Source organism: Mesocricetus auratus, unplaced genomic scaffold (assembly GCF_017639785.1).
Source record: "Mesocricetus auratus isolate SY011 unplaced genomic scaffold, BCM_Maur_2.0 Super-Scaffold_100011, whole genome shotgun sequence".
NCBI lineage: Eukaryota > Metazoa > Chordata > Mammalia > Rodentia > Cricetidae > Mesocricetus > Mesocricetus auratus.
Window position 1 is genome coordinate 84,869,337 of NW_024429195.1, and position 20,696 is coordinate 84,890,032.

Below are 20,696 nucleotides of genomic sequence, written 5' to 3' on the forward strand. Positions count from 1 at the left end.
CAGTGTACTGTGACTGTGATTGGCCAGCATGTGCTGTTTATGCCCTAAAATTCACCTGAAAGGCTGGTTACCAGGATTCCAACTATAGACCAAAGATGATGTTAGTAAATGTGGTGTCCTCAGAACTTAACCTTGTACCAAGTAGGTAGATGTGGAAGAAATGCTCACGGCTGCTCGTCTGTCACAGTGGGTTACAGAATAGTCAAAGGCACAAAGGTCGATCTTCTATGAAAAGGAAAATGGACAGCCATCATATTCTGTGTGGGATACACTGTTATTGAAAGCAAAACTAAAGAAACCATTGTCAGGATCCACTATGTATGGCTCAGGGGTTAGAAACCCAGGAATCCTAAATGCATCTGTACGTTTTAGCTGAGTGAGGTCAGTGTGTTCGAAATGGAGAACCTTGAAGAGAAAAGTCCCTTCCTGGGAGGGAGCAGGCAGTGGTACTTTAGAAATACAGGCAATACCCAACACTGTTCAAACCTAACAGAGGTAAGCATTTGGTGTATTAGAATTTACTGAGGCCCTCGGGCAAGTGCTCACATGAGTGGGCCAACCCTCTTCTTGGTCCTTGTGTATATTTTGGGGTTCACAGACGGTTCTTCCTTTGTCAGCTTGTGAGGGGCTGAGACACGGCTGTTCACCAAAGACTTCCTGATGCTCTAATACTCGAGTGTCACCGTTTTAGTTTTGAGGTATTCATTCAGGGCTTCCTCACCTGGGGAAGAAAAGAGTACCCAGTAGAACATGCACAAAGATGGGTGAAGATTTGTGGCCTAGGCCAATGCTCCTCAGGTTCACACAAATCCCAGGGCCTTGCTGACTCGAAGGTGCATTGAGTTAAGTTAGGGGAAGACAGTGACATTAGGCATCCCTAACAGTCCTCACAGTGCAAATGCTAATGGACCATGGACCATGATGATTACTAAGGACTTAGCCTTCCAAGCCCTGCAAGGGTTGACCTTGGCTGGCAAGCTTCAGCCATAGCCTTCCTCCTGTTCCCTGCTTGATGAATTCCATCTGTTTCTTCACTTTGCAATCCTGTGACCAGGGTGCAATCTGTTGAGTCACATTAAATAAAGCCCAGTTGAGTACAGTGAGGAAAGCTAGGTGACATTCACTTTCAACTTACTGTGAAGAGAAAGGAAGTGCAGTTTCCTTTGCTGGGTAGAGACACAAGACCACATCTAGGCTTTGCCTTTTTCCAGGCAAGTGGTCACTACAGAGGCCAGGGTCAGAGTGCCTGAAGATGGTAGACAGGATATAGGGGCCAAGGGCGTAGTGTCACAAAGACACTAATGAACACAGTAGATAGAGGGTTGTCCAACTTGTCCCCTCACTAGAGTAACGGAGGGAGAATTGCAAACTTGTTCCCAGCCTGCTCCAGAGCAATTGAATTGGATTTTTTTTTGGCTTTTAGATGATTGTAACCCAAGGGATAGCCAATATTGAGACTAAGGGGCTTTCAAACTTGTAGGAACCACAGGCGTACTAGTGTTTTCTAATAAAGCTTGTAGGAACCACAGGCGCACTAGTGTTTTCTAATAAAGCTTGTAGGAACCACAGGTGCACTAGTGTTTTCTAATAAAGCTTGTAGGAACCACCAGGCACACTAGTGTTTTCTAATAAAACTTGTAGGAACCACCAGACACACTAGTGTTTTCTAATAAAACTTGTAGGAACCACAGGCGCACTAGTGTTTTCTAATAAAGCAAGCCTTTGACTATCAGTTACACTGTCAGAGAACCAGCAGAAATGGTTGCTTCTATAGCAAAAATTTTCCAAGAAAACCTCCAACTATGTTTTAGATCCAAGACCACTTTTTATTCCTGTGAATACATTGTCGATAACCGTTAGTGAGAGAGCAGGGTAGACTGGACTCCATTCTAAGAAAAAGTCACCTTAAGAAATTCCCTGCACAAGACTAACTCAGCTCCATCCAAGGAGCCTAAACAGTTCCAAGGAACACCCAAACTGCCTGTCCCGGTCCAAAAAGTCAAAACAGTAATTCTGGTAAACAACATCTGCACAGCACAAATGTCCTTGTGGGCAGCTGTTAGTAACAATTTTGAAATTTCCCTAAACCCGTCAATGAATCCAAAAGTCACCTACTCTTACCCAATCCTGAACAGCCAAGGCACGCACTACCCTCTGGCTTTTTCCTTTATGAACCTCTTGCCGTAGAGGCCAGGCATCCTTTTCCTGCAGCTGCTGCACCAGTTTGCTGGGCAGGGTCCCTGCAGAGGCTTAACAATCAGCCTTGTGCATTTGCTCCTTTGGTGGTCTTTTGGGATCTCACAAACTTGGCATAACAGTTGGGAAGAGAATTTAAGGCCCCATATGAGCCAGATTTGCAGGTAAATTTCAGCAAATCAAATACTTTGTGTTTCAGATAATTTTGAGACTCACATACATAGCCTCATATTTTCTGTTTGGCCAAAGATGCTGTTGAACTGGTCCTCCTGTCTCAGAGCCTGAGATCCTAGCACCTGTCTGCTGGGTTCACTTGCTTGTGCTCATCAAGTAAAGTCCAACTTCAGGGCCCAGCACAACTTCAGCATCCAAAGTGAGCTGTGGCTTGAGAAATGTCGGGGCAACACTGACTGTAAAGTGTCAGCATTGTCCATACTCTGATCCTAGAGGCCCAACATACCCAACACACCCTGCTTATCTCAGTGACTCTGCAAGACAGTTTAGAGAAAGGACCAACTCCAGCGCTACTTCAACCCGCAGACTGTCTTCTTGGTTTCATACCGAGAGTCAAGATTTGAAGAAAAAAATCCTGCAGGGTGGCAGCGTATGTCTTTGATCCCAGCACTGGAGGGGGCAGAGACTGGTGGATCCTAGTGAGATCCAAGACCTGCCTGGTCTACAAAGTGAGTTCCAGGGCAACTGGGAATGTTACACAGAGAAACCCGTCTGGGGGGAGAAAAAATCAAACAACCCAAAACATTTTAGCTAAAACATTTTATCCGGGAGATTGCTGGATGGGTAAAGGCACTTCTCATGCAAGCCCCATGACCTGAGTTTAATCTCCAGGACCCACGGGGTGAAAGGAGAGAACTAACTTGGGCAACTGCCCTTTGAGGGCAGCATGTGTGACATGGCACACTTACACATGCACCCAAGTAAATCTTTGAAGCTGTCTTAAAAACTATTTAATGGATTTTAAAATCCCAGTGTCCTTTGTAGACTGCTGTGTGGAAGATGCCCTTTAAAACAATGAGGGGTGTTGTTGTCTCGGACTGTATGTTCTGTGTGATGTAACATGGATGGACAGAAGTGAAATATGTCCCACTCACCTAAGTCTTTTCCAAAGCCAGACTGCTTCACTCCACCAAAAGGGGCTGCCACATCTGTCTTGTTGTAGGTGTTGATGAAAACTGTTCCCGCCTCTAGCTTGTCACTCACATACATGGCTTTGTTGATGTCTCTCGTGAAAACCCCAGAGGCCAAACCATATTCAGTGTTATTCGCTCGATGCAGCACTCCATCGATGTCCCTGTAAGATGTTTGCAGAGGCAGAAAACACCACTAAAAGTACCGTAAAGCACACTCACTTTGCTGGAAGGGGTTTTTTGCATGTTAAAGCAGGAAAACTTCCCTGGCACCTGCTTAGACTTTTTATTAATGAAATACTCCAGGCCGACACTGAAAAACTGTGTGAGATATTATAACCTAGAGTATTCACTCTCCACATATGCTGTGTAGTGTCTCTCTCCATTTGACCAGCATTGTCTCTTCAGTCTTCAAGGATCATTTGTGAGCTTCCTTTCCCTGACTTCCAGAGCATGTATCCTGTATGCACCCCTCTCCAGGTCTGTACAGGGTCAAAGCTCTCCAGTGCCCCCCACCCCAAACCCTTTCCAGATCTCAACAGTCATTCTGTCACCTTAGCTTTTGAGACAGGGTCCCTCATTAGACCTGGAGCTCACCAGTCAGGCTGGATTGGCTTGCCTGTCTGACAGATCTCCTGTCTCTGTCTCCCCCACACCCAGTTCGCAGGTGCATGCCACCACACCTCCCTCTTAGTGGGTGTCGAGATCTGCACACAGGACTTGATGTTTGCACAGCAATCGCTTGATCCCCTGAGCTGACTCCCCAGCCCCCAATTGGCTTATTCCTACGGTGAAGAATCGCATGTCTGTTGGTCGCATGCTCTTTGTATATTACAAGACAGAGACGGTATCTAGCTGAAACCCACGTTACAGAGTGTGCCTAAGGAACATACCCATTTTGAAATTTAGAAATGACCATGATAGGCCCGAAGGATTCCTCTTTGGCAAGGTGCATGTGGTCTTCGACATCTGTGAACACAGTTGGTTCCATGAAGAACCCTGAGAGTAAAATCCAAAGCGTCAGTCACAGGGAAGATCGTTTTCATCCTCAGCTCACTCAGGGGTCCATCTCCACCCCAGGCTTAGCCAAACAAGAATCGAGCCATCTTCTATGCCTCATCAACCCTCCTGACTGCTTCTTTTTTTAACGGTTTTATTGTGAAAGCTTCAAGGATGTCAAAGTAGAGCATGTACTTAATAAAAATTCATATTTCAGCATCTTTGATTTGCTATTTTCCCCACTGCCATGTCTTAAAACAGTATCCAGACTCCATTTTCATTCGGTACAAGTCAGGCAAAAGAACAGGCATTTTTAAAAACATAACCACAATAGAGATTAACGCTCATGAAACTGAGACATTCTTTACTCATGTTTTTATTTCACTTTCAGTGTTTGATAGCTACTACCCTCTTTTATTTAATTAAGATTGAAATAAATCTGCAGATAGATTTGATTGTTTAATTTCTCACTCCCCTTTTAATTCGGCATTTACTCCTCCTGCCCTTCCCTCCTCTTTGTTCCGTTGAGACAACAGCTCCCTGGTGCTCAGGGTCCTGGAGCTTGCTATGCAGCCCAGGCTGGTCTTGAACCCCCATCCTGCCTCAGCTTCCCAAGTATGTAAGCCATAGAATGTCTTAGCAGTGATATTTGTTTATCTATACAGCGTATTCCTTTAAAGAAAATAAATTGGGTTAGGGAGAGATGACTCAATGGTTAAGAGCACGTGCTCTTCCAGAGGACCCAAGTTTGAACTCACAACCATCTGGGATTACAGTCCCAGAGGATACAGCTCCTCTCCTGACTGTGACAGGCACCAGGCAAGCACGTGATATACAGGCGCACATACAGGTAAAACACCCATGCACGTAAAATAAAAACGATAAGTCTTTTTAAAAAATAATACTTTATGCTTGGATGTATGCACACCATTTGCTTGCTTGCTGCCCACGGAGACCAGAAGAACCCTCTGGACCTAGAGCTACAGTCGTGAGCTACTGTGTGGGTACTGAGAACCAAACCCAGTCTTTGGCAAGAGCAGCCAGTGATGTAAACCCCTAACCCATCTCTTCCCCTCCCACTGCCTTGATCTAACAACGCCAGCCTCCATGAACCACCATTTTCTTCCGGAATCAGAGATTTTATCTGTTAGAGAAATGCAAGACAGTGATTTTTCTACACTATTCCAGCCCCTAATTTTAAATATTGGTAATTGAAAGGAAAATAAAAATATCATGTGTTTCCTGGATGAACTGAAGACTGCATAGGTGGTACAGGGACATTTTCACAGAAGAATCCTTGCAAATCAAAAACAAAACAAAACAAAAAAACTGGGCAGTGGTGGCACACGCCTTTAATCCCAGCATTTGGGAGGCAGAGGCAGGCGGATCTCTTGAGTTTGAGGCTACACAGAGAAACCCTGACTCAAAAAGTAAGTGACCCAGCAGAGTAAACATACATTTTTGGGTCATAGTATAAATTCTACTATTGGTTTGGATGATGGCTCAATGATTAGGAGTGTGGTCTGCTCTAACAGAGAATTCACATTTGGTTCACAACACTTAAAATCTGGTGGTTCACCTTTCACCAGCTCCAGAGAGAACCGATGGATCTGGATTCCGCGCGCGCACACACACACACACACACACACACACACACACACACACACACACACACACACACACACCACACTCTCCTGCAGGGATGGCACCGACACAGAAGCCATCGCCATCCATTCTCGCTTTGGGTGTGGGCAGGCACCGGCACTTCCGGGAGGCGCCCTTACCTGACCGCGGCACCTGTCGTCCTCCGTACACCAGTGTGGCTCCTTCCTTCACCCCAGCTTCGCAGTACTGCAGCAGCTTTTCCAGATGGGCTTTGTGGTTTTGGGGCCCATGGTCCGTAGATCTGTCCAGCGGATCACCAATCTTCATCTTTTTAATTTCTTCCACCTGTACATTACCCAGTCCACATCCAGTGTTAGTGGGGACAGTGGATCCCCTGGCCGAGTTTCCGTGTGGTGCATGGTGTACTAAGCAGCTGACAGATGTGCGGTTGGCTCTTTGCAGCTGCACTGGAAGTAAGTTTTCACTATTTCCACGTTACAGGAGAAACTGAGGGTTTAGTGGCCTGCCTGGTCACAGTCACTCTACACCATGGCTTTCTTCCTTTCCTTCTTTCTTTCTTTCTTTCTTTTTTTTTTTTTTTTTTTTTGGTGTTTTCAAGATAGGGTTTCTCTGTATTGTTTTGGAGCCTGTCCTGGAATTTGGCTGGCCTCGAACTCACAGAGATCTGCCTGTCTCTGCCTCCCGAGTGCTGGGATTAAAGGCGTGTGCCACCATTCCTGGCTAAGGCCAATTTCTTAAGTACTATTTTCTAACAATACAAGCCTGGCACTGTGTATTCAACTTCTGAATATTAACTAACATTCTGTGATGTTCATTAACATGTCACCTTGATGGCAAAATAATTTCTAGTGTGTTTCCCTTCTTAAATATGGCAGAATGCCCTTGTGAGGTTCCCATGAGATACCCATGCCAGAAATGCCAGAATGGATTCGGTTTCCTCTTTTGAGGCAGGGTTTCTCCTTAGCCGGGAGCTCCCTGGATAGTCGAGGCTGTTTGGCCAGTGGGTCCCAGGCACCTTCTTGTCTCCTTTTCACTAGGGTTACAGATAAGTACCAACACACCTGGGGTGCCCGTGTGCGTGAACACAGGGCCACACATATGTCAAGCACTGGTTCCGTCACTGAACCATCCTCAGCCCGCTCGACTTCCACAGCCCTGCTATTGCTGACTCACATCTGAAACCCTGACTCACCCCAGAAGCGCCTTTCAAGAAATCTGTCAGACTGAACGCGAATCTGAAGATGCCTTACCACTCTGGTCACAAATTCATTATGGATGGACTCTTCCACAAACAGCCGTCCAGCTGCTATGCAGTTCTCTCCTTTATTGAAAAATACTGCGCCCATGCCCTTCAGAAGCAGAAGAGAAGGCCACATTAGCATTGCTGAAGTCAAGCCTGCCGTCCAGTTCCACACAGAGGGTGGCCCTTCATGAGCGTGAGAGCACGTTCATGAGCGCGTACATGTGGAAACTAGAGGCCAACACACCTGTTTTCCTTAGTTGCTCTCCAGTTTTAACTTTTTTTTTTTAAAGACACAGTCTCTCACTTTTTAGCCAGAGTCCATGGCTAGACTTCAGTGGCTCCTGTCTCCAGCAGGGACGCCAGGTGCACACGGTCCCCTACCTGGCTTCTTATATGGATGCTAGGACTCCAAATGGGGGTCCTCATGCTTGCCGTACTGACTGAGCTGTCTGCCCTGGCCCCACGTGTACAAACGCAATGCGTCCGGTTCCTGCATGGTGGGAGCCGGTTGTGGATCCCTAGCTGATAGAGTATAGCTGTGGCCAACAGAAGAAAACCTGGCTCCGCACCCGCTACATTGGTCTAAATCCCTTGGGGCGCAAAATTAGTAGGAGACCCTGTGCCTGCTCACCTAGCTTCATCCTTGGTGGTGCATTAAGTGGAAACCAGGAAAGAGATTGCTGCCAAGTGTAAGTTTTTAAGGGAATGTACATCCTGGCTCTGAACTTCCAGGCTCAGATGATCCTCCTGCCTCAGCTTCTTGAGTAACAAGTACTGTAGGTATACATCACTCACTAAGCTCAGCTGCTAACTACTATTGACTGAGCAATTGATTGATCGATGGCTTTTAGACAGGGTCTGTAGCCCAGGGAAGCCTTGACTTCAATATGAAGCAGAGAATGACTTTGAACTTCTGATCCTCCTGTCTCCCCATCTTCAGTGCAGGGATTATAGAGGAGCACCGCCATGCCCAGTGTATGCTGTGCTGGGAAGGGAACCCTGAGTTCCATGCATGCATAGGCAAGCCCTGCTAATATGTTAGACATCTTTTCCATGTTATTTTTTGGAGGCAGGTGCAGGAATGTGTGTGTGTGGAGGTCAGAAGACAGCTTGAAAGAGGTGGGTTTTCCTTCCACCGTGTGGGTCTGCGGGATGGAACTCAGGTGTCGGGCATGCAGGCAAACCCTTTGCTAGGTTTGTTTAGACAGTCTAGCCAGATCCCAGTGTCCAGAACAGATAAAAAGGATGAAGGAGGCAAGGTGCTCGCAGGCAGGATGGAGATATCATAAAAAGGCATTACAAAATCAAGCGTCCTTAGGATAAACAAAAAGATGGCATTTATGTATGACTAGCTAAAGTAGGTCCCATCTGAAGAGAGCTAGGCACCCACTGCCTGGGTTTGGTCCACTTACCATCCGTACTGCCTTGTCAAGTTCACAGTCATTAAATATTATAAGTGGGGATTTGCCACCAAGCTCAAGGGAAACTTTCTTCAGGTTACTCACAGCACAGCTGGGGGAAAACAAACAGGAGAGAGCAGTTAGTCTCTCTCTCTCTCTCTCTCTCTCTCTCTCTCTCTCTCTCTCTCTCTCTCTCTCTCTCTCTCTCTCTCTCTCTCTCTCATTACTACTTGATATGGAAAACACAATTGAGCTTTGGAAACACTAGGAACTTATTCATGAGGCTGCAGCAGTGCATGCCTGTAGTTCCAGCATTCAGATAGTGGAGATAGGAGGATGGAGTGTGAAGAGTTCAAGGCCACCCCTGCTACACAGAGAAACTGTGTCTCAAAGAGGAGAGGGACGGGATGAGAGGAAACCCGAAAGGGCGGCTGGGTGGTAAGTGTGAGGCTCTTGTGCTCCATTTTCCCTTTTGTCTGTTTTAGAGGCTTTCTGCAGCGTTTGGAAAGTCGCTGCTCAAAGAATGAAGACTCTCATGGGGATTCAGTTATACCAAGGGCTGCAGAGCAAGGCCATCTTCAACATAGTCCCACCAATTGTTGGGCTCCTACTCAGAGCAGATACGATCATAGGAAAACAAAAACAGCCCACAGAATTCTCCTGCCTCACTGGCCGTTGCTTATATCATTTGGACTTGAGTGTTTGGGGTCTGTGACCTGCCACATCTTTTACCGTCATGTTGGCTGTGTTTGGCTTTGTTAGGCACGTTGACCACACAGCTCTGTCCTCAGCCGGTGGCCCAGGTTTCAACTGTGGAGTTTTGTCTTACATTTATGTATCTCAATATTCGTCAGTGATAAGGTCAGTTTCTCCATTTGATGTGGTCTTTCTAGCTCTAGTTTTGTTGTTGTTTGTTTGTTTTGAGAGCATCTCAAGTGCCAAGAATGACCTTTACCTTCTGACCCCCTGCCTCCACCTCCAGAGTGCTGACATTACAGGGTGGGCGGCCATGTCTGCTCTCTGCAGCTTAGGAATCAAGCCCAGGGCATTGTGCAAGCCAGGCAAACACTCTGCCAACTGAGGCCTCTCCGAGCCCTGGCTTTGCTTGCTCTGAAACGCTCTGGTGAAACCCGAGTGAAACCTGTACCTGCTCATGATCTGCTTGCCCACGGACGTGGAGCCAGTGAAACCAAGCTTACGGATGTCAGGGTGTTGGGAAAGCCGCTGTCCCGCAACAGCCCCTGTGGAATTAATTAGGGGAGAAACATGACTCAGATCTTGCTTGGGTGGGGTTTGCATTTGCTGAAGTAGGTTTCTACACTTTTTAAACCAGCATTTTGCGTTTTCTGCATTAATTACAAACAGATTAAGACAATATCCTCCATGCAGCTGTGTGCACGTCCCCCATATTGATGGAGAAGCCTGGCTGTACCCACGCCCTGACCCTTGATGGAGAAGCCTCAGTTGTTGTCTTTCAAAGTGCTTATTAAAATAAAAATGGCCCACCTTAGGGCGGTTTTACAATACTATCCCATCCCCCTCATACCTTCCCATACCCTACACACTAGATTCCAACTCTGTGTTTTTAGAACACGATAGGTATATTTACCCTTGGTGAACTCAACTCTGTTTTTAGAATGCGGTAGGTATATTTACTCTTGGTGAACTGTGTTCAGTTTTCATGTGGTTCATTCAGGCTAAGACTGCAGTGGAAAACAGCACTTAACTCCTTGAGGGACTCATGGGCCCCTGCACGCTTACCTGAGCCTGGAACAATGTTGATCACCCCCCTGGGAAAGCCTGCTTTCACCGTCAGTTCTGCAAACTTCAGAGCTGTCAAGGGCGTGACCTGGACGTGCGGACAGGAATTACCTTCCTCAAAGCTGCCCTGTCCTTACCAGGGCCCCCGATTCCCTTGTTTGTGGGTGTGGCACACGAGGGAGATACACGCACAGAGTGTGAGCGTGCTCACCTATGGAGACCAGAGCAAGATGCTGTTGCCATCAGCCTTATTGCCTGGAGACACGTTCTCTGTGAACCAGAAGCTTGTCTTTTCAGCGGGTTGACCAGCAAACTCTTACACTCTATCTGTTCACATCCACCCGCTCCCCACCCCTGTGGGGTTACAGGCACACTCATCTGTGTCCAGCTCTTTACACAGTTTCTGAGAATTTGAACCCAGGAGCCCATGCTTGCAAAGCATGTACTCCTACCTAATGAGCCATTTTTCCTGACCCTGAGAGCTCATTTCCTTTGTATTTCACGTTGCTTTATGGTTGTTTTTCAATTTTAAGATAACTTTAGACTCACAGCAAAGTAGCCCAAAGAATTCCTTGTACATAGTTCACCCTGGTCACTCAAATATGACATCTTCACTGCATTTCTTTCACCCTCTGTCTTTTAACCGTGTCCCACACTGACACTGATCATCTAAATGAGTGCTCTTGTCACACACTAACGCTGATTATCTAAATGAGCACTCTATTCGTTGGAATATTCAGGAAGATCCAGTGAAGTATGGCAAGTATCTGAGCTTCAGTTTCAACTGACAGACAATAAACCACCCATGACTCCCATTTAGGTCTGGACAGTAATGTTCAGTCTGCATGACGGTCAGGGGGCAGAGGGTCACAAAGGGCATCAGTGTCCTCTTGATGAGCAGGTGCTCTCAGGGCCAAGGGGAGCTAGCTGCCTGTGTGGGAGGAGGCAGGTTGGGAAAGAGAAATCACAGTGGTTCCCTCACTGGATGTGTGAGTCTGTGTCACAGTCCCACGAGTTGCTCATCCACTCTGAAAGCTGCCCTGTGTGCAATGGACAGCCCTGGCTGTGTGGAATCAGACTGTCTTATTATTTTAATTCAAGCAACCTTTGTAAAATGGACAAGTAGCAGAAAGACTCGGCATGGAAACTGCATGACAAATATTTCAGCAAACGTGGAAAAGAGCTACTGCACCACCCGTCTAGTGACTGATGTGTTCGGACAACGGAAGCCTGGTGAGAAGCTGCCACAGACGCTGGACGGCCAGGAAGCCCATTGTGCCAGTGTGTTGTTTACTCTGTCACAGCACTGTAGCTGGTCCACAGAGGGTGTTATTATGCCCTGGAGCGAAGCCACCATGAGTAGAATGACACCTAAAACCACTCCTGAAGTTGGATGTGGCCTCTGCCTGTGACTCTAGCACTTGGGCAGCAGAGACAGGAGGATCAGATGTCTCCGGTCAGCTTCAGCTGCATGGAAGTTTAAGATTGGCCTGGGCCACGTAAAGGACTCATAAAACAAACAGAAACTACTGTAGCATCAACAGATGTCTATGAGAACTGCCTGATGGATTTTTTTAAACATTCCCTGTTGCCCACATATATGCATGCTTTTTCAGGCATGTTCAACCTGTGACCTTCCAGCCATTGGTCTCCCAGGATGACTGCGTTACATCAGTGTCAAAGGTTGCACACCCCTGGTCCTTGCACAGCCTCTGTGATTACACAGAATACTGTGTGCTTTCCCTCACTTCCGTGTCTTTATAAGGCTTTTGGTGATCAAATGAGAGTGGAGTCAGCAAGGTAGTGCATCCCATAAAGCTCTTTGCACCAAACCCCATGACTTGAGATGATTCCCAGATCTCACAAGGCAACAGCAGAGAACAAACTCCTGGGAGTTGTCTTCATGCATATATGTGTGCTTCTCTCTCCGGCACACATTTTTTAAAGCGAGAATTTATGAATCGTATGGAAAGCTTAAAGGTGAGCTCTTTATAAACATGAAAGCTTAAAGGTGAGCTCTTTATAAACATATCTGCTTTAAGTTTGCAGGCAAGGGGAACCCGCTACCCGCTGGCCAGGCTCACCTGTGCCGGCTTGAGTACCAGGGTGTTGCCTGCTGCCAGGCATGCTGCACTCTTCCAGGCCAGCATCATCAGAGGGTAGTTCCAGGGGATGATGATGGCGCAGGCACTGCGGGGAGAAGGCCCACAACCTTAGTCCCCTTGCGTGAGCACAGTGTCCATGTCACCCAGAGGTTCTCCCACATCTTACCCAAGTGGCTCCTTCTTAGTGAAGGTCAGGTTGCGATTTGGACGGGCCTGATTGATTGGGATCGTAGAGCCCTAAAGGAAAGAAAGGTTGATATTTTACTAATTTAAATTACTAAATTTAATTTCAGATAGCATGGCTGCACTAGGATGAATTGCTGTTTCCTTTCTCAAAAGCATTATGGTAGGGAGTGCTGGAGAGGTGCCTGTTAGGTAAAGAGCTTGCTGTGTAAGCTAGAAGACAAAAGCTCAGATACCCAGCACCGGGTCTAAAACTGGGCGAGATGACGCATGTCTATAATCCCAGCACTGGAGAGGCAAAGCAGGCAGTCTAACCAAATGCACCAGCCCCAGTTCAGTGAGAGACGCTGTCTCAAAAAATAAGGTAGAAAGAAATTGAGCAAGAGACCCCCAACATACATCAAATACACATGTACGTATGCACGCACACAGAACAAGAAAGAAAAGTACTTAAAGGAGGCTCATAGTGGTGGCCTGCTTTTCTGCAGGGTGGGATCCAGCATTGCTCCTCTCCCGAGGTCAGGAGTAAATGCCACCACAGAACCAGAGGCCAGGCCTGCTGCTGACTAGTGCTCTTGATGACACCTTCCTCTATGAATGAAGAGTATTCGTGCTTACCTGGATTTTGTCGCACCAGCCTGCGAAGTATCTGAATGTCTGCACAGACATTCCGATGTGAGTCTTCAGGGCCAGGGTGTAGACAGCTCCGGAATCCAGTGCCTCTATGGTCGCCAGTTCCTCTTGGTTTTCTTCCAGTAGATCAGCAAGTCTGTGTGGACAGTGGGAGGGATCCACTCGGTACTTATTGCTGGAGTCCCTACTAATTGTATATGCCAGCTCTTCATAGGGCACCATCCCAGGACTGAGATTCTGGAACTAATCCAGAATAACGCACTTCCCCCCCTATGAAGATCACGGTCTAGGAAGGCATCAATCAAATAAAACATTACATAAATGCCTTATTTCAGGAGGTTATTAGCACAGATTCTGCAGTGCTATAGATTGAACCCAGGACCTCACACATGCTAGGTGAGTGCTCTACCACTGAGCTACAACTCAGCCCTTTAACTCCTGAGTTACAGAAAGACACCAACCATGTCCCCAGCATGTGTCCCTTGCCTCCTACGTACGTAAACTGTGGAATAGTGGCTGAGCCACAGTGGTCATAGGCAGGAGGTGGCAGGGGGAGGGGGGTTGGGGAGGTCAAAGGAACCAGCAGCAAGAGTTCATTAACACACAGGGAGGTGTCAGAGCACAAGACACACACCCCTAAGGACCATGAACATTTGTGGTTTTCTGGTTGGTACAGAAATGTTTTCAAAACTGAAGAGGACAAAGCAGGCATTTGGAGTGAATCACAAACAGCAGAGTCTCCAAGGAGCCAGTTTCCTTAGGAAGGTGAGTGGGGCCTGTGGGATTGTGGGAAATAGCAAAAATAGCCTATTGTATTCACCTCCTTCCCTGTCCTGTCCATCCCCAACCCTCCCTTCCTGGGATGGTTCTTCTTGGACATTCAGGAGTTAGTCTTGACAGGACCTCCTCCCCAAGCTTCTAGTAGATCTCACTATAAGAGATTTGCAATTCATGTCAAGCATTTAGCTATAAGTAAGCAGAAAGTGGAAGAATCATTGAAACTACTTACTTCTAGAATACTCACTCATTTGTAATATTCTTCCAGGACCTTGGTATTTTTCCTCCTTTCTTCCTTGCCTTTGAAAATAAGGCATGGAATGTTCCCCTGTGCAGTTCTGTCTGTTCTCTACTCTGATCTACCTGGTGACTGAGAGGCACCTCAGGAAATTTGTGAAGTAGGGGAAGGATATGGTCAAAGGGGTTAAATCCCCAGGTCACTCTTCCAAGTACTCTTCTAAGACCACTGAAGAGCGCTCTTCTGCAACTACAGACTAGAGTACTCTTCTTCTGCAGCTACAGAGGGCTCCAGAGTGCTCTTCCACAGCTACAGAGTGAGGACTCCAGAGGGCTCTTCCACAGCTACAGAGGGCTCTAGAGTGCTCTTTTGCAAGGACAGAGTGAGAACTCTGGAGCATTCTTCTGCAACTATAGATCTTGCCAGGTTCTAGCCACCACCTCTTCTTCCATCCCTTCAGACATCCCCCCCATCCTATGTAGTCCTTGACTTCTGACTTGTGTGGGATTTTATACGACTCAAGTAATGAGAGACATGTCTTCCATGGGTGCATTCAACATAGAATGTTTTGTGGGAATTTTTAAAGTCTGGGCAATATTAACCAATATCCAGAGATGAACAGTTGCTTTTCCAGAAAACACACCTGTACATCAGCCTTCCTCTTTCTCTGGCGTTCATCCTTCCCCATTCACCATTGTCAAAGGCATCTTTGGCTGCAGCCACCGCTTTGTCAACATCCGCTAAAGAAGCGTAGGACACTCTGCATATTGTCTATTTCAAGGCAAGCAAAAACAGGTCTCTTAAGGGATATACCATGTGGCTCTTGGAATTAATATTCTATTACTAGTAGAAGTAGGGTGTAATTTATAAAAAGGAAAAATCCATGACAAAACTAATCCATGTGGGGCAAAAAAAAGGACATAGTTTGAACATGGAAATTGAACCTGATCTTGGTCCATCTTATGCCTCATCTCATTCTGGAAGAACACAGTTGGGACAACTGTACAATTCTTCCTCAGGGAAGTGGGATTGCTTGTCATAAGCTCACAGATTCTGAAGTATCCCCCTCCCTCACGGAGCTATGTATAGAGAGATCTTCTGTACATGGGCACAGCAGTTGAAATTCATCATAAACACCCAGTCTACTTAAAAAATATGTTAGTATGGTTCAAAATAGTCTGTGCCGGAGCAGAATGGGTAAGAGAAATGCATGAAATGTATTTGAGAGGCTTGCGGGCAGAGCTAGAGTCCAGTAAACCTCAGCCTGTCTGGTGTTCAGCCTTGTGAGCCAAAAGCTCACGGCTGCTGCTGACTGCAGCTGCCATTACTCACAGATCCATCTGTGGGGTTGACAGTGTTGTAAGTCTCCCCATCTTCAGCATCCACAAACTGTCCATTTATGAAACACTGATACGGCATTTTCACTGTCATTTCATTGACCTCCTTTGAGACCTAGAATAAAGTCAGTGTGTTTCTGTGCTTACCAACTTGACAGCAGATGGCGATAAAGATACATTCACAGGGCTGGAGAGATGGCACTGTGGGTAAGAGCACTTGTTCTTGCAGAGGACCCAGGTTTGGTTCCCAGCACCCACCTAGCTCACAAACTTTCTGTAACTCAAGTTCCAGGGCATCTGATGTCCTCTACTGACCTCTGAGGGAGCCAAGTATATACATGGTGCACAGGCATACACGCAGGCAAAACACTCATACACATAAACAAATTTTAAAAGAAAAATTTAAACCCATAAAATAACTTTTAAAAAGGAGAGGGGGGAGGGAGGGAGGGAGGGGGAGAGAAAGGAAGGAAGGAGGGAGGGAGGGAAAGAAGGAAGGAAGGAAGGGAGGGAGGGAGGGAGGGAGGGAGGGAGGGAGGGAGAGAAGGAAGGAAGGAAGGAAGGGAGGGAGGGAGGGAGGGAGGGAGGGAGAGAAGGAAGGAAGGAAGGGAGGGAGGGAGGGGGAGAGAAAGGAAGGAAGGAGGGAGGGAGGGAAAGAAGGAAGGGAGGGAGGGAGGGAGGGAGGGAGAGAGAGAAGGAAGGAAGGAGGGAGGGAGGGAGGGAGGGAGGGAGGCAGGGTCACTAATGTGGAAAGAGAGGCCATCTTCTAGGAGGGATGTCACAGGGACAGGCATGGTGGGAGGCCCTCGGCTAGCAGCTCTGCTCTGGGCTTGGCTCTGGCTCAGATGGTCTTCATTAGGGGCAAGAAAGGTGCCTCAAACGCCTGTGGACAGCGCCATCTAGCAGCAGACTCAACACCAGTTCCATTCTTGGAAAATTCTTTAGCAAGGTATTTCCTTTTATCTGGGTCCATCTCCAGATCTCTTCCTTACGCTCTCTCTGTTACACATGAGCTGCCTTATTGTTTTCTCTGCTGCTAAGTAACAAGCAGAGACTGAAACTACTATACTTGCTTCCATCAACCTCGGGGTTTTCAATAAAACAGGGAGAATGGTATCTGCCTCCTTCTGCAAACACACTCTTCCACAAGGAGAAGTGAAAGCATCCCCGAATGAGCAGAGAGTTCAGTAATAACGCAGTAGCCCTCTGGGCTGGGATGAAAGGACATCAAACAGCGACATAAATCCACATAAAGGAGAGGCTGGAGAGGTGGCACAGTGGTCAAGAGCACTCGCTGAGCAGTCATGAGGACCCGAGTTCAGATCCCAGCACCCATGTAACAGGCCAGGAAAACCATGCACACTTGTAACCCAGGCCTGGGGGGTGTGGAGACAAGACAATGATTGGGGGTGTGGCTTCTAGCATAGCCAAGGAAACGTGAGCCCCAGTGCAAGCCCCACCTTCAGGGACAGACCCTGCTCAAAGGGTATGTAGTGGATGATAGAGGGGCCACCCAACACCCTCTCCTCAACTCTGCTCTCACACAGTGCACGTGTGTGTGTGCGCTCACACACACCCCAAGCCTCACAGATACACATGCATACACATAATTTCAAAAACAAAATAAGAAAGAGAAAGTTGTGTAAAGCAATAATTAGAAATCTGTGGTGGGGTTTATAACAAACCCAGATGAAATTCATACGAAAAATAATAGTCCAAGTTTAGGGGTATATAACAGATTTATGGCAGGGAGGTTTTCCTGTAATACTGATATTAAATTGGTGTTAATCTGAACTAGATTGTTTTAAGCAAAAATGCTTATTGTAAGGAAATAACTAAAGAAGTAGTAAAAAATAATACAGGACGAGAAAGGCACCCTAGACTGTCCTTATTCACATCAATGAAGATAGCAGAAGAGAATAGAGACACTAGACAAGACAGAAAGTGCAGTGACAAAGAATTTCACAAAAATAAAAATCTGGGCTGGGCTTAGTGGTGTGTGTATTTAGTCCCTGAACTCAGGAGGCAGAAGCAGGTGGATCTCTGTGAGTTTGAGGTCCGCCTAGTCTACATAGTGAGTTCTAGGACACCCAGAGCTACATGGTGAGACTCTGTCTTGGAGAAAAAAAGTCTGTTATATGTCAAAGGATGTTGTTACCAAGAAAGTGAAAACACACATACACACACGCGCGCACACACACACACACACACACACACATACCATCCATAGGTCAAAAGAAAAGAAAATATTCACAAATCCATATCTGATAAGGATTGAGTGTCCAGAATTGATAGAGAACTTTGGCTCTAAAAAGTCAAGATATCCAATTTTTAAAAAATGGACAAAAGATTTGAATAAACATTTTCCCAAACAAAAATAAACAAATGCACAGCAAACCTTAAAAAAGATGCTTAATGTCATTGTTCATTATCAAGTACAAAATCAAAGCGATACTGAGATGCTTTACACACACCTGCCAAGACAGAAAAAGAGAGAGCTTGAGGAAGAGCATGGAAACGATAGGTCTCTTATTATACTGATGGTGAGATCACAGAACGATACGGCTGCCTGTGGCAATTCCTCAAAAAATTAAGCATAGAATTACAGTATGAGTCATCTTCTCCATTGTACCCAAGAGAACCAAAGATGTGTGTTCTTGTCAAAACATACCTGAAGTTTTATATCAGTGTAGTAATAACAGCCTCCAAAGTGAAACGATCTAAACACACATCACCTGATGAGTGGATTTTAAAGAAGGAAGTGTGGGCTTTAAAAAGGAAGGATACCTATACACAATGGTAGATTAGCTGGCCAGAAGGAGAGCCAAAGTGGTGATAAGTGCTGTAAGAGTGAACTTGGACATATGTCAGGTGAGAGAGAACAGATGCAAAAGGCTACCGGCAGCACAAATCTATTCATATGAAATATTGACATCATGGCAAATCCATGACACAGAAAAGAGACAAGTGGTTTCTGAGGGCCTGGATATAGAGCAGGTGAGGAGAAAAGCATAAGATGGTTACCAATGGGTCCAGTCTTTCCTTGTGGAGTGATAAAAATAATCAAAAATAATATAGCAGTGATGATGACGATTGCAAAATTTGTGAATGCCCTAAAAAGAAATGAATGGCAAATTTAACTAGGGTAAATTTTACGACACCTAAGTTGTATCTCAGTAAAACTCATCTTAAAGACAACAAACGCATGGCAAACGTGCATGTCCTCTGCAGCGGCGGGTCGGAATAGCTTGAAGTTGAGCATTAGTGAGAAACTTACATAGTCCACCATCAGCTCCGCCTCCCGGTCCTCTCCTCTCAGTTTCCGCACAACCCTTTGGATGAAATCCTCAAACTTGGTGGCCATGTAGATATCTTCGTTCTGCAGTTGAAGCCCACATTTCTGTCTGATCTCTTCCACCAGCCTTAAAGTGAGAACCAGCTCACATTATGTCCATTTTTAAAGAGTTTCGTGGCCTGTTCACTAGCACTGGTAAGAGATTTGGGAGTGAATCCTGTTGGCATCATGCAGGATTGTCTATGATAGCAGCTACGGAAGATGTTACGATGTGGGTAAGCCTGGAGAGACACTTCTGCTCTTAGAGAAGACCTGGATGCAGTTCCCATCACCCGCACAGGGCAGCTCACAACCGCCTGTGACTCCAGTTCCAGGGCATCTGACCCCCTCCTGGCCTCTGTGGGCACTGCTTGCACAGTGATGCATGTAAGACAAGCAGGCACACACAGACATAAAGTGAAAATAAATTTAAAATGCGATGTGACCTGAGAAAATTAAAAATCAGCCTTGAGAACAGTTTTGTGGCTTTAACTCTGCCCACAACTACAAACAAAATAAGTTAAGGGAAAGGTGTAAGAGCATATAAGTCTGCGCCTTTCAGATGGGCTCAGAAAATGAGCAAAAGGGCAGCTTCCTAACTGGAAAGGTTGTGAGAGCCGAATGTAATAGAGAAGATTTTCTGCAGTCTGGCTACCATAGAAATTTGTTTGTATTACATGTATAACTTAGGTACTAGACAGTCACAAGTCCTCTTCAGTCCTTCGACTCCTCCACTGAACTGTTGCTGCCAGCCGACCTTTCTTACATGGGAAGGTTTACCAGGTCCAGTGTGGAAAGCCCACCACTTACAGCCCTCTAGCAATTTATTCTCTGAAGAAGCAGATGTACCGTGTCAATTATTAATAAGAAGGCTAGCAAGAGAAAGTGATAAAGGCTCTGGCCAACAAACCCAAGTTTGGCCCTAAGAACCCACATGGTAGAAGGCAAGAGCGGACAGACTTCATGGTTTTTCTCCAACTCTCACACCTGTCATGACATGTGATTGCCCAGGCACACCAACACAATAAATACATGATTTTTATAAAGATAACAGTAAATGATTTGGTTAACTCAGTCTACCAGGAAATCGGGATTCCTTCAGGCATCTTGTCAGCAATAGGTAACAAGAACTACAATACAGCATTGGAATCCTTATTAAGCTAATCAGAATTTTCTATGAATTCATGGATTATTGCTAAGAAACTGTAGTTTAGAAACCCAGACCTCTTGACCTTGATAATGTCATATGCTCTTGAAATTAATATTTTTGGTTACACCATGAATAAAAGGGAACTGTTAGGGAGTAGAGAGGGTGGGAAATGGTCATGCTGGGACACGGGCACGTGAGGCGTAAGAATTACTCCAGACTGGAGAGTGGCCCGGCGGTGAAGGGCACATACTCTCGCAGAGAATCTGAATTTGGTTCCCTCACCCATTTGAGCAGCTCACAACTCCAGCTTCAGGGCAATTAAGGCCTTCTTCTGGACTCTGTGGGTACCTTCACACACTGACGTTGGCACATGCTTGCACACACACACACACACACACACACGTGTGCATATACACATAAACAAAAAATAATATATTTTTAAAAAATAATAATCAGAAGCATTAAAGGATATGAAATCAGCCTGGTTAGCAAACAAATAAACAGATCTGTGAGTGTGACCATGGAAACTACAAAAAACATGAAGAAGATGGGGGGGTATGTTAGATAGG

General features: G+C 46.1%; 1 protein-coding gene across 3 annotated transcripts in view; it reads right to left on the reverse strand.

Moving 5' to 3' along the window:
- Positions 1–255: 255 nt before the first annotated feature.
- Aldh1l2 (aldehyde dehydrogenase 1 family member L2) overlaps positions 256–20,696 on the reverse strand; it is a 38,516-nt gene continuing 18,075 nt past the window's right edge. For 2 of the 3 annotated variants that reach the window (XM_005083785.4, XM_013123373.3), the window contains 14 exons: positions 18,921–19,065; positions 15,639–15,758; positions 14,950–15,077; positions 13,277–13,427; positions 12,642–12,712; positions 12,455–12,560; positions 10,371–10,458; positions 9,757–9,850; positions 8,622–8,721; positions 7,217–7,315; positions 6,125–6,290; positions 4,235–4,340; positions 3,306–3,505; positions 256–721 (listed from right to left, as the gene is read on the reverse strand). In XM_005083785.4, coding sequence (XP_005083842.1) covers positions 666–721; positions 3,306–3,505; positions 4,235–4,340; positions 6,125–6,290; positions 7,217–7,315; positions 8,622–8,721; positions 9,757–9,850; positions 10,371–10,458; positions 12,455–12,560; positions 12,642–12,712; positions 13,277–13,427; positions 14,950–15,077; positions 15,639–15,758; positions 18,921–19,065 — 1,630 coding nt within the window. In that variant the 3' untranslated portion in view covers positions 256–665. The remainder of the gene's footprint in view (positions 722–3,305; positions 3,506–4,234; positions 4,341–6,124; positions 6,291–7,216; positions 7,316–8,621; positions 8,722–9,756; positions 9,851–10,370; positions 10,459–12,454; positions 12,561–12,641; positions 12,713–13,276; positions 13,428–14,949; positions 15,078–15,638; positions 15,759–18,920; positions 19,066–20,696) is intronic. The other variant, XM_040755201.1, reaches the window with a different exon arrangement.